Below are 13,125 nucleotides of genomic sequence, written 5' to 3'. Positions count from 1 at the left end.
ACTAATGCAGAAAGGAATTTTATTCATTTCAGAATTTTTCTTTGAACTGCCAGAGTTTCAAGTGGGTTTTTGAAGTGTATCATCGTTCCTCCACCAAAAAAATGGCTATTTGGGTCTGTTTGATTGTTCTCTACAAAATGAATAGTTTTGTGTTGAAATTTTCAGCGTTGCATTGAAGGTTACTTCTTATAATCATGTATGCCCCAAGTTTTAACAATCAGAAGGGGTTAAAATGGGATGAAGAACAAATGTGTGTGAAATACTGGTTTACACCACTTCCAGTGGTGTTGAATGCCAGGAGTGATACATGGGTCACATAGCCACCAATCATGTCTGCTAGTTTTCCCACTACACCTACCCATTTCCTGTGCTCCTGAACAATGTCCAGTGTTCTTGTAATGGTTCCAATAATTGATTTTATTGAATAAAGAGCAGCTGAAATTCCTGAGGCCAAACAATGCATTTTGCCAGTGCCTCCTTAATGCATAGTTTCTTTTTACAATAAATACTTCTCCCATTCTGTGTCATTCATATTCAAATTTCTCACCAGTCTTTTCATTGTCCAGCCACAAATGTGGAGTTCAGACTCCAAGAAATCTACCTCAGTCCTCCTTGAATACCTGGAATGCCAAGCAAGCAGTCGCCCAGGACCAATCGTCGTATCATAGGATCAGGGCTTAATGGTGTTAAGCTCCTAGGGTGTACACAGTGGTGCTGCTTGGTGCATTTTTCATTAGTCCATGGTGCTGTCTTTCCTTCAACATCAGCTATGTCAGTAACCAACTTCTGATCGGCCTGTTAATCTAAACTTTCACATAGAATACTGTCGGCCATTTCAAGGTACAGTCTTTTTTTGTAATCTATGATTTGTTTCTGGTTTTTTTTTCAGTCTTACCTTTAATTACAAATGTGGGCGTGGGCGTACATGAATAGAATTCTCAATTTTTTCAAACCTGAATAAAAGTTCTTACTGGCATCACATAGCAACCGATGAAAACTTGCATGCTGTGGAGTAGATACTATGAACATCTGACCTACCCTTGTTGGTTCTGTGTAACATTTGAAATTTAGTCCTGCTGGTGTAATACGCCCAACTACAGCCTTGGTCCCAACTATACTTGGGCCGTAGTTCTAGAACACATGCAGAAGAAGATGGCTATACAAGTGCGTTGCAATAATGTAAACATTTCACCAATTATTGGGACTGGCCCAAGTAGACTTGGGGCTGTGGCCATAGTTGGGGCGTAACACTGTCATTAACGTAATAATTGGTACTGGTTATCCTTAAACTGTAAAGAGGTTTTTGAAAAAATAGACAGTGGAAACAATAAAGCACCATTATCATTTTTTCCACTTTGAAGAAAGAATTCCATATACAGACACAACTTGACACCCTGTGCACTAAGTCTGTAAGACAGGTCTAAAAAATTCTAAGGGCTTTCTAATAGTAAATGCTTCAATATTTTCCTTGCTACATTTGACTTTCTGAGATATTATACTGCTGTTGGATGACTAGTAGGTCAATGCAGGGAAAAATCAGTGGCGTCCGCATAGACAGATCTCTCCCACTTTTTTGTTTAACTTCTTTTTGTTCAAGAATTGCACTTGACAAGGTTGGTAACAGTGTGTCTGACTTTTCACTTTCACTCTGCCACTAGATTAATGTAGGGTTTGTAACAGTAGTTATTAGCGTGGGCAGGCATACTGTGCAGCCCATTCCAAGTGCTCATGGACCTGTACACCTACTTAAGAGATCTGTAGTTGTCTGTAGAAAGCCCAACACCATCTCTTAACACAAAGAGCTCAGTTCAGGGATAACCAAGACTGAAGGAAACAAAAATTCTGTTTTCCGCAGATGGCAGGCTTCTACCGGGAATACATGGTGCGTCTGACCTTGTTCATTTGCCTTTTAACGTTCGACCTCTGCCATTCAACCCCACCCACTGATGTCTACCGAGGATTGTTCAATTTGAGGGAGTATCTTGATGAGCAAGTGGAGAGCTTCAGAGCTGATGTTCATCATTCATTCCAACGGCAGCACCAACGGATTCGAAGATCAGCAAGCACTGGTATGCATTCCTTTGTTATAAAAAGCTAAAGGTGAAATACCTGTCTGTGTTGACTTCAGTTTTATCAGAGAAGAAACTCCTAGATAGAGTGCATGTAATGGTTGTCACAACACATTTTGCACAGGAATAAAACCAATGATCTTAATTTGTTGGCACGTGTGTTTGGTCAATCGCAGCACTATCGGTCAATCTTGCAGGCCATCTGTTGATCCTTTCACCATTACTCAATCATTTCTTTTTAATGCAGAGTTTGGATCGTTCTTGTAAACAGGGAAAGCTAGTCTGAAAATTTGACCACAGAATTAACCGATAGCACTTTATAATTGTGCTGATTGACTGATTGTGCCTAACAATGCTTTGTATATTTCCCTGGTTAGGTCTAGCACCAAAAAATTCAGCACTCAAAAATACAGATTAGTGATGATGCAACAGTGATTGTTAGCAATACCAAGCCACCAATGACTCTTCTTGGTTTGAAAACACAGAGCACTAAATACTTTCATTAAATTCCTGATCTCCTCTTTCTTACTTTTTGAATGTTTCTGAACTCATAACATTGTTCCTTAATGGGGTCACGTGCCTCAGACTTGACAGGAGAGCTGGAGAGCCAACCACCACTACTTGCTGACAACGTCACCATTATTGAACACTTCTTCGTTGGTCTCCAAGCGTACGTCATTGTCGGTAGGAAACAAGCGCAGGATGGTTCTTACCAAAGCAGCGCCAAGATACATCGCTTTGATGGCTCCACTTATCCCATAAGTAAGCCACTCTAATCTCTTTTTTTTATATCAAATTACACCTACTTCCACATTTTAATAGTCTTAGAGATAAGTCATTTAAAGGGATTTGTCTGATAATTTTGACATGTCTGTTTTAGAAAAGTCTTTGTTGTTGGTGAATATGTGTTCAAGAAACCTTTTAGAAGGTGATGAAATACATTTGAGTTATTTTTAGCCACAAAAGTTCCTAACTAGACTCTTTCACAGCCAGTTGTAGTTATGTGAACTTTGGAGGGGGTCGTGGTTATTTGTAGCAATTTTAGGAGGACAGTGTTACTTCTTGCTTATTCATGTGAAGATTTAAGCCCTTAATTTCCGAAAAGAATATTTAGAATAGTCTACAAATGCAATGGGCATTGTTGAACAGAAATAATAATTTTGTTCGGTGTACTTTTGTGAAATAAAAGTACACTCAACAGTTTTCAACATACTGTTATTGAATTAATTTCAGCTGGTGATTTTCCAACCTATGGAGTATCAGACATTGAAACCTTTCCCATTGGTGGTCACATATACATTGCGGTAGCCAATCAGCTTCGAGATCCTGGAACATATGATGGCATCTCCAACATCTATCGTTTTGACACGGCAACCGAGGGTGTTGTTTCTGTGCAGAAGATTTTCACACGTGGTTCAGCCGACTTCCAGTTTTTCAATTTTGAAGGCGACACATATTTAGTTTTGGCCAATTTTCGGGGGGACGCCTATGCCAAATACCAGGCAAAGTTGCAGTAAGTGATGTCTGATTCACAATCTAGCTCAGCACTCAATCCCTCGTTGTCATATTTTGAATTTACCATTATCATGTGGTAATTGCATATTGACCTGATAGATATATCCATGTTTGTATTCAGTGCATATACCACAACAAAATGCATTACCAACTGTGTATATTAACTTACAAGGTAAAGATAAAAATCTCTTGAATTCCTCTGGTTTTGTCTTATAAGTTTTGGTATAGTTCTTTCAACTTGGATAGATATTTCCACATTTCCACGAGAAAAGGCTAATAAGTGCACTTTCAATTATTTTTGCAAAATAAATTGACCGGAGATGCACTCGTAGGATTTGAATTAATAGGAAAGCCCGAACTTTTCCACCATAGCACTCCGGACTGGCCTTATAGACGAATTTTTTTGAGGATATTCTCTTTTTGCATTTTATCATTTTTGGCAGGTTGTATGTTTTCAGCGGTGCCCACTTTGATCTCATTACTTCTGTATGGACATACGGTGCCACAGCAATTGCATTTATGGAGATGGAGTGGGAACCCTACATCGTAGTGGCCCAGTATGTTGACAATGATGGAAAATTTGACATCGGCAGTGTTGTTTACAAGTTTGATACTGGTAAGACTAGTGAATTTGAAAGGAAATTACAACTATTGAGTGTCTCTTTGAACCAGTTCTTTGAACGTTGCATTCAACAGCAATTTTAAGAGGCCTCAAATTTGGTTGCCAGTGACAGATAAACTCGTCAAAGTACAAACGTTAGCCACCAGTGCGCCTAAGGATATTGAAGCTTTCTTGATGAATGGAAACCACTACTTGGCTGTGGCAAACTACCAACAAGTCAGGGCAGATGGGGTGATAGACACCAAGACAGACTCAGTCATATATTGGTGGACAGGTAAGGCCTTTGTTCTTTATCAGCATGTGTCTTTTAAAAGGGAGTTCATGATAATATCTGAATGCAGGTTTGGGAGCCAGGTTGGGTATAAAACAATTTGAGAGGGATGCAGTTCACTGTTGGGAAGTATTGTAATTTCAGGAGGGGATGCAGAAATGACATTGACCTATCATCCACATTTTGGGCTTAATTCAAAGCCCTCACTGACCAAGATGTGAGACAGTTTTACAAGTTGGACAATTTTGCAGTGGACAGTCAACAGGACGGTTGCCAACTGTCAGGCACCGAGTATGGGACTTGTGTATTTCAGGTTATTCTCCTGCTGTTACACCTTAGGGGATTTGTCGGCCAAAAAGTAAATGTATTTGCCCAACACTTTTATGCCCTCTCAAGGCCATGGAATGAAATCATTTCATAGTCTGTGAGCTCATCTCTGGTAAAAGAGGGATGGTTTGATTGACTTTAGTCACGGTGGTGGTAGTATCACATATCTTTTGTGGCAGGAAGTGTGTGCAAAATTGATTTAAAAAGTAAAGCTACGTCTTGTCTGACCCTAACATTTAAAGTTGGTAGCCCTGCAGTCGCAGCAGCACTGGGATATAGATCCTCAGTAGGCACATCTGTCACTCATGACTGGTCAAATCACTTAACTTACAATTAGGGTTTCCATATGTTTCAACAGGTTTACAGTTCATTGAATATCAGCGAATCCCAACTCAAAGGGCTACCCAATGGGAACAGGTGGAACTACCAAATGGAGAGATTCTCCTCATTCTGTCTAGTGGACAGGTAACAGAAAGGCAGATGAAATTAAATTTGGTCAAACAAATTGTTGTCAATTAATTAGCCCAATTAAAAGCAGATGAACTGCTTTTAAAATCCTTTTTCAAACAGTACAAGAGGATATCCCTTCTACCAAAAAGCCGTACTTTTTCAATAATTTAATTTTGTTACCAAGAAATATGCAGTCTTCAAAAATTAATTGAAATTGTTCAGTACTTTTTTTCAGTCTTATAACATCTTCGGATTTTTCTCAAATTGTTTCTATTTAGTTATAAAGTTGTCTGTCAGTGCATGATGTGCACTAATTCAATCACCATTTTGTCTTGGTAATTATTGTCATCTTTGCCTGACCAGTATTGAAGTTGTTTGGCTCAATCTTTTTATTTTCAAAATATTTGTGTGACCATCAGAATGTGACCATTTACGAATTCAACATGGAAGCAGAGTGGGTCACTGCTGAAGCGCAGTACACCAATGACCCCAGCATTGAAGGAGATGCAGTTGTTGAGGGGATTGAAGCAGCAGATGGATTATTTCTGGTTATCGGCCACAGCCAAGCAGAATCCAGCGATTATTCAAATGGAACCACCAATGTTTTCAAAATCATAGCAAGTCTGCAACCTCAATATAGTTTGTATTACAGTTATGGTTATTTTGTATTTCCTGAAACTCAAAATATTGCTAACTTGTGGAAATGAAATCACCTTTTTTTTTTTTGCAAACTGAAACTCCAAACACAGACCTAAAATATTATATTGTACATAATGACAAGGTAGAAGGCAAACAAAGATTATTTTAGAAACTTGGAATTTGACAAATTAAAACTCAATAAATGTGGTTTGTCAATTGAAAGACAAATCTGTAGTACTGAAACCAAACCTGACTAGTAACTGACTTGTAATCAATTTCTGTGCTTTTGTGTCATCTCTTATTGTCTTGACTTCTAGTTGCTCCAGTTGATGCTACCACACGTTGCCTTCGTTCCCTTGAAACCCGGATTGATTCGTTGTCGTCCGCCATTGATGATTTAGATGACAAACTCAACAACACTCTCAAGCTGACAGGAAACCAGGAAGTGTTCAGCAAGCTGGACTTTAAAGGTTTTTTACTCTATTTGAAGTGTCTCGCCATCTTAAATTACCATATCAAAATTTCCACAGCTCTACACAGGGTCAGTAGCATAAATGCATTCCAATTTTCAGGGAGGAGTGTCTCATTTTCTGAAGGATGGATTGAGTTCCGTATTAGTAAGCAATTTAAAGGCTTTTTATTCTCTCTGTTGTGAGCCTGGGAAGGAGGGCCTAGAGTGGGGCCTATCCCCCTCTCCATCCCTTCCTTCATTAATGTATCTCTGCAAATTGTAATTATTTTTTTCTATCTTTTACTTCCAGCGTAGTTGACGCCTGCTTTCACTGTTGCTCTGTACTACTTTGAAAATGTTTTGACAGACTTTCAAAATGATAATCACGGTGACAACCCCCCAGGCTTCCCAAGAGGGCAATGTTTAAAATCCCAAGCTTGTCTTGTGTAGATTGCTGGACTCTTATCACAGTTTTTTGTCTTTAAAAATCCTTCAGTTGATTGAACAAGTACAGTGTATTGTGCACCAGCAATATAGGTCTTCTTTCAACTTGAATGTTTTCAAAAAGTCAAAACAAAAAGTTATCATAATGAAGCAAACAGTTGTAGACTTCACTTTGAGAAATTTAAGAATTCTTAATTGCTTTAATTTTGGGGTTGAAATTTTTGTCATTTCATTTCCAGACAACACTGTTCGGTGGGTGCAGATTATTTGTCTTTGTTAAAGAGTAGGTTTTATTTTGTTATTTGAAGGGAATATTTCGACTGAACGGACTCTGAACATTACTAATCTTACTGTTGTTGATGAATATTCCTTCAACTTGGAGCGGGCCATCATTGATGATGGGGTGTCCATTGAAAACAAACTGCAGACTCTTCGGCCTCAGAAGGATGACGTTGTCACTATCAGTGGAGAGGAGGACATCAGTTGTAAGTCAGCTGTTAAGCATGGGGGACTTTGGTTGGGAGGCATGCTGGAGTAAAAGTAGCCTCACAGCTGGGGTTGTTCAACCGGAGTCCTGGTACAACTTGCGTCAAAGGGCATGGTCCGGTCCTGAGCCCTCTGTTCAATCCCTCAAAAACGGGACTATAACTTCTCCAATATTTGTGCCTCTGTGAAGGGTAAAATTCTTCTCAACAGCACTGATGTTTTACATTGTTTGATTTTTTTGTTTCCTTCAAACAGCTTTGCTTCTCTTCACACAAACTGTCCTCTCAGACAACACAACAGTTGTCAGCACGACCACTACCGGTGACCGCATCAATGGCATCGACATTCCCAACTTGAACAACACCGTGGTCAAGCTTACTGAAGACCAGACCATTGTTGGCAATGTGACATTCTCCAAGAATGTGTCACTGTTGAACTCTCACCTGCATGTTGAAGGAGACATAAATGGCATTAATATCCCAGGTTAAAAAGAATTTCAGAATGCTTATTTCATTTAAGTTGATGAATATTTTCATGCATTGAATGTAAGTCTCTCTTTTAAATTATCTGTTTTTAATCTTCCATATCGGCATATTGCAGTAGTCTAAAAGTAAGACGTTAAGGTTGTTCTTCTCTGACGACACTTAATACCAGACACTACTTTCTGATTCGCCTAGGGCTTGGACAATGTTTGGGAGATTCCCTGTAGGAAAGGCAGCTGAGAAGTTATAAACTTAAAACAAGAGCCAACAGTTAACATTGTAAATTGATGGTCCTCCCATTAGGAAATTCAGCTGGATTGAGAGTAGTTTCAGGTTTTGAGGCGTTTGTATGTTTGTCCCACTGACTTTGCTCTCAGCTCTGCTCATAGGCATATACCATTTTCCCCCAAGCTTTGTGTATGGTGTTTAACTGTCCCAATATTTTACTGTCCCGTTTCATGCTAAAACCTGAACTGGACGGAACTTTTTGTAGATGACGTAATGACCATTGGAGGCACAGAAACTGCTCAAGGCTACCTTATATTTACCAACGCCACCATGTTCACCAACAATGTGATTGTGGACGGCAAGGTTAATGGACTGAACCTGTCCACAGATGTCGTCACGACACATCAGAACCACGAGATCACTGGAACAAAGACTGTAGCTTACAATTTGGACTTGGTCCAAAATGCGATTGTTGCATCTGGAATGACAGTGGATTCAGTAAGTTCATGCTGCCGTTGCTGAGTAGTCTCAAATGCTAATCACATTATTTTTTGTAAAACGATCTTTCTGTTTTATCAGTTGCTTAAGGAGAAGATAACTTGAGTTGAGTGAAGTATTTTACATTAATTTGCATTTTACTATTTTATTTACCTAGAAAATGGGCAGAAAAGTTTTTCACTCATTTTTTCCAAAATTACTGAGGTGCATTTTCACTAAATTTTTTCATATTGAATTCCAGAAGTTATAGTGTCTTTTCTGTGCACATAAATTTTTAGTCACATTTAATTTGGATCTAACATTCCTGAACCCTCCAACTTGAACCCTTTCGTGAAATCTTAGAGTTTGCAAGTTGAAGATGTACCTTTTTCTTGAAATAAACATTGTTTGTATCATTTTTATCTTTTGTAGTTTCATCTTTTATCATTGTCATCTTCCATTTTTTTCATTCTTACAAGTATTAATTTTAAACTCGCATTTGCACAGGTTGACTTGTCATCATTTAGGTCTGGCGCTGTGTCTCTGACCAATGGAGGAACCGTGTCGGGGGTCGTAACCTTTCAAGGTCAGGTGAAAATTGACGGGCAGCTGAGGACAGACCTTGTAGACGGGGTCAACGTAACTGAACTGGACAGCAGTGCTGTGCTGAAGCACACTAGACAAACCATTTATGGTAAGTCAGTCCATGAGTAAGTTAATTACCAGATGCTTGCAAATTAAACAGTGCAACAAGTGGATCCTAACACCAACCTCAGAATTAGAGTCTTCATTAAGTGAATTTCTTGCAAGAAGGGAGGAGTGAGTTAGGCAGCAGTGGTGTTCAAGAGTTGAAGACCACCTTCACTCTCTGGGGAGTATTTAGTTCAATGCTGCTGTTTTTATAGGTAACCATTTGTACTCCTGGATGGAGGGAGGCAAGGGGGAGTAAAGTGACTTGCCCAAGGTCACACCATGTAGCCAGAAGCTGAATTCGAACCTCAGACCCTATGTGTGTCAGTCACAAATCCTATTACTGCTTGGCCACATGCCAAAAAAGAAGCTTTAGGTCATGAGTATATTTAGATGGGAATTGCCTTTATTTCACAAGCCTTTAGATCTGCCATAAGTTTTGTGTTAATTACGCTTCAGGTAACAAGTCATTTGATGGTGACTTCACTGCATCGAGCCATGTGAATGCCTATGGTGAGATTAACGGTGTCCCACCATCTGAGTTTGTCCTTCTTCGCACCCCTGGTCAGACCATCAACACACCAGTCCGGTTTGCCAAAAATGTGTCTGTCATTGGGAGCATCACAGCTAATGGTTTTGTCAACTCACTTAAGATACCTGATGACATTGTCACAATAGCTGGCCCTCAGAATATCACAGGTAATGGTATATGGGTTATGTATTGTAGCTCTCAAATCTCTAACTCGGCATAATCTCCCCCTTTAAGGAATCGTTCATTTTCGACAGGATTTTTACCACGGATAAAAAAGATTAAATGTTTTTAACACTTTCTGAAAAACTTTTGCAGCACAAAAGGAGGTCCCTGAAATACGTTGTGGGATCAGAAAAGCAGGAGACAAAAACTTTACTTTCCTGGTCAATGGAACACTTGGTCCAGATGTTCTACAGAAATTAAACAGATCTAGAAAAAACAAATAAACGTTAGAAGTACATCCCAAGATTGTATCACAAATTTGTGCATATGTTTTGAAACACTGACAAAATCCTGGTCTTACCCTCAGGGTCTGTCAGTTTTAATGAAGACATCTCAGTGATAGGAGATATCGAGATCAAGGAGACGGTCAAGCTGGCTGGAGTAGACGTCAGTGAGTTGCCACTCCAGACAGTCAACATCTCCTCCAGTTCACTGCAGACCATATCGGGGGTCAAGAATTTTACAGAGCACGTAGATGGTGAGAGAACACCAAGAGCATGACGTGGAACTTGATTATTGTCAAAATGCCAAGAGGCTGCAAAAAAAAAAGAAATCAAAATGAAGTCACAGTATAAACATTCTTTGTGGGCTCATGCTTGTCGTAAAATTAGCTTTGACCTTCCTGAGGCAGCATAAATAGTAAACCGTGATCACGTAACCGCTGCAGGTGATCATATTGTACTCTAATGGACAGTTTGTAGAGAGCCTTGTTTTGCTGGCATGTAGTTGGTACCAGCAGAGGGCCGTCACTGGAAGGCCTTGGGTGGACTGCCAGGACCTGTTTCGTTTACTGTTGTTATAGGCACATGGGGAAAGGTTTGGCTAAATTCTTGGGCAGGGTGATATGTACATTTTTCATCCGTTTCCTCTAGTGTTTCCCATGCTGGAAAGCAGTTGTCAGAGTTTTTGATCTGTTAGTGTTGTAAGTTAAGTCGACTTCAGGTTGTTTCTGAAATAAGTAAGAATTTCGCTCGCTTGGAGTTTGTGTCCCCTTTCTGGCATTTTGCAAGACCCGGAGGGCAAGGGCCCCAGTATAGTTTCATGCCACAGTATGTACGTGATGTGAGGGGCTGACTCTGCTCTTTATATGCACCACCATCGCATGTTGCCATCTGATGCAAAGGGCCCCATGTTAATTATTTTAAATTGAGCTAGAATACTTCTGGATTGGTTTGGATGACGTTGATCTAATTTGGACAATTCTTTTTTATTCTGTGTGTTAATTCACAGCTAGTGTGCCAATTTTTGTTTGGAGCCCACTTACATGTATTCCTGTTCATCCTCAGTGCTTGGCAATATTACTGTCGACCAGTTCATCAACGGTGTGAACCTAACCAAACTGCAGCAGCAGATCTTGTCACTGACCAAGCCTCAGGTTGTTGACCTTCCATTAGTGGTCAAAGGTCAACTGGTCATCAAAGGAGACCTGCAGCTGGTTAATGACACCATTGATGGGTACCAGCTATCTCAAGACCTTGTCCGATTAAATGACGTGTCCAACATTGAAGGTAAGGTCCATTTGACTTCAGTGACCCTACCACTTATAGGAACAGTGCAGCACAGTATGTTTGTACTGCTGTCTGCTCGCAGGAGTTTGAACTTGCATCATCTATATATTTGTGTAAATATGTATCTTTACCAGATATAAGTGTGAACTGATATTAATAATTGATGATGAAACATTTATTTCAATGCTGTCAATGTACCCAAACATGTTCACATAGTGCTGAATATATCTGGCCATTAAATTGAGTAAAATCACATAAAATTACCAACACAGGTATTCTTAAATCTGAGGTTTGCAGGCATTTGTCAAGGCATCATTTCAAAATTCCTATCGGTTGACTGTAGGACAGGGTCATCCAACCACTATTAAAGAAATAATAACAGTAACTTGTGTTGAGTGAATAATGGAGAGGGTGTTTCTCCACTGAAATCAAATAGCCTTGGGAGTAATGCAGTGTAAAGGCATTTATTGGTTGAGAGCACTTCACCTGATAGCCAACCAATAATAAATGTATCGGTCGAACCATTCTGTCTGACACCTACCTGATAAGAATTTTGAAATGGTGCCTAAGTTATTAATTTGCTTTTGATGTCATAGTCTGCATATAGATTTCTCCCCGTCTATCGCTATTGTCTTTTTATATAGAAATGTTCTCAGCCTGTCTGTTTTTCTTCAATCTGTTTTTTAAATAACAGGCTATAAAATCTTTAAGGATTTTGCAAATATCAGCGGAGATCTTTTGCTGGGTCCAGGCATCAACATCAGTGGTGTGGACTTGCCTGACCTCAACAAAACGGTCAGTACAATGTCACAGCATCCACATGTCAAATTCTGTAGGAACTAAAATAAAAGATCAAGATCATTATATTTGGAGTGAAAAACTTGATGATTAATCAGCAGAGTGAAACAATGTTTAAGCAGAAAACTAGAGATTGTCGGCCAAACTGCACCAAGTAAAGCGTTTCAATCATCTCCCAATCACCTAGTTGAAAAACTCTTGTTTAACGTGTTTTGTCCCTGTGTATTTGTAACCCATACAAGTATGGTCTTACTCTGGAAAACACCTTGCACTAATGGCACAGGTCATCAAGCTTGTAGCCACGCAGACCATTGGTGGCGACGTACTGATTAAAGATGACGTGGCCATGAAAGGGGACTTGAACATCGATGGTCTGGTGAATGGCTTGGACATCTCCAAGGATGTTGTCACTCTGAGCGGCAACCAGAATATCAGCGGTATGTCACAGATATTCTGTGGGGATGTAGGCTACGTGACGCTAGAGGCTGGGGTGATCTACGTAGACTTTGGTTGTTTAGGAAAAGAGCCATCTGTGCACAAGGACAATTACCATGTGCTTCTGTCTAGTGCCATACTCTGCATGTTTCAGCTATGTTCACATGATGTACATACACTCGTGCTGGACATTTCATGTATGTATGTTGGTCATAAATCATGGCTTTGATTGGTCAGACCAGCATGGGCAGGGCGACTAAGTGATTGGTCTATTTGCTGCAACTTTTTGAAATGGCGTCAGAATATTTTGCAAAAGCCTTTAACTTGTTCAATCTATGCCATGCATGAACATGAGATGCTTTTACATAACATTGAATGTCCTTTGGTGATAACTACACAGATAACTAAGTTTGTGCACTCAATTGTGGCAAAGGAGGCACTGAGCTCATGAGACCAATTTATGCTGGAATGTGTTGTTT

General features: G+C 39.7%; 1 protein-coding gene across 2 annotated transcripts in view; it reads left to right on the top strand.

Moving 5' to 3' along the window:
• Window positions 1-62: 62 nt before the first annotated feature.
• The window catches only part of LOC110980838 (uncharacterized), a 27,231-nt gene continuing 14,168 nt past the window's right edge, over window positions 63-13,125 (top strand). The window contains exons 1-18 of one of the 2 annotated variants that reach the window (XM_022237848.2): window positions 63-840; window positions 1,856-2,069; window positions 2,655-2,831; window positions 3,303-3,582; window positions 4,028-4,200; window positions 4,319-4,480; window positions 5,163-5,269; window positions 5,674-5,893; window positions 6,211-6,363; window positions 7,097-7,273; window positions 7,530-7,757; window positions 8,250-8,482; window positions 8,969-9,155; window positions 9,611-9,850; window positions 10,213-10,383; window positions 11,192-11,413; window positions 12,108-12,208; window positions 12,495-12,648. In XM_022237848.2, coding sequence (XP_022093540.2) covers window positions 1,856-2,069; window positions 2,655-2,831; window positions 3,303-3,582; window positions 4,028-4,200; window positions 4,319-4,480; window positions 5,163-5,269; window positions 5,674-5,893; window positions 6,211-6,363; window positions 7,097-7,273; window positions 7,530-7,757; window positions 8,250-8,482; window positions 8,969-9,155; window positions 9,611-9,850; window positions 10,213-10,383; window positions 11,192-11,413; window positions 12,108-12,208; window positions 12,495-12,648 — 3,199 coding nt within the window. In that variant the 5' untranslated portion in view covers window positions 63-840. Of the gene's footprint in view, window positions 841-1,855; window positions 2,070-2,654; window positions 2,832-3,302; window positions 3,583-4,027; window positions 4,201-4,312; window positions 4,481-5,162; window positions 5,270-5,673; window positions 5,894-6,210; window positions 6,364-7,096; window positions 7,274-7,529; window positions 7,758-8,249; window positions 8,483-8,968; window positions 9,156-9,610; window positions 9,851-10,212; window positions 10,384-11,191; window positions 11,414-12,107; window positions 12,209-12,494; window positions 12,649-13,125 lie in introns of both variants that reach the window. The other variant, XM_022237847.2, reaches the window with a different exon arrangement.

The sequence above is a fragment of the Acanthaster planci genome, linkage group LG07, assembly GCF_054643075.1.
Source record: "Acanthaster planci isolate LZ-2023a linkage group LG07, COTS_SCS, whole genome shotgun sequence".
NCBI classification, from domain to species: Eukaryota; Metazoa; Echinodermata; class Asteroidea; order Valvatida; family Acanthasteridae; genus Acanthaster; species Acanthaster planci.
Note: the sequence above shows the minus strand (reverse complement) of the source record. Positions and strands in the feature narration are given on the sequence as shown.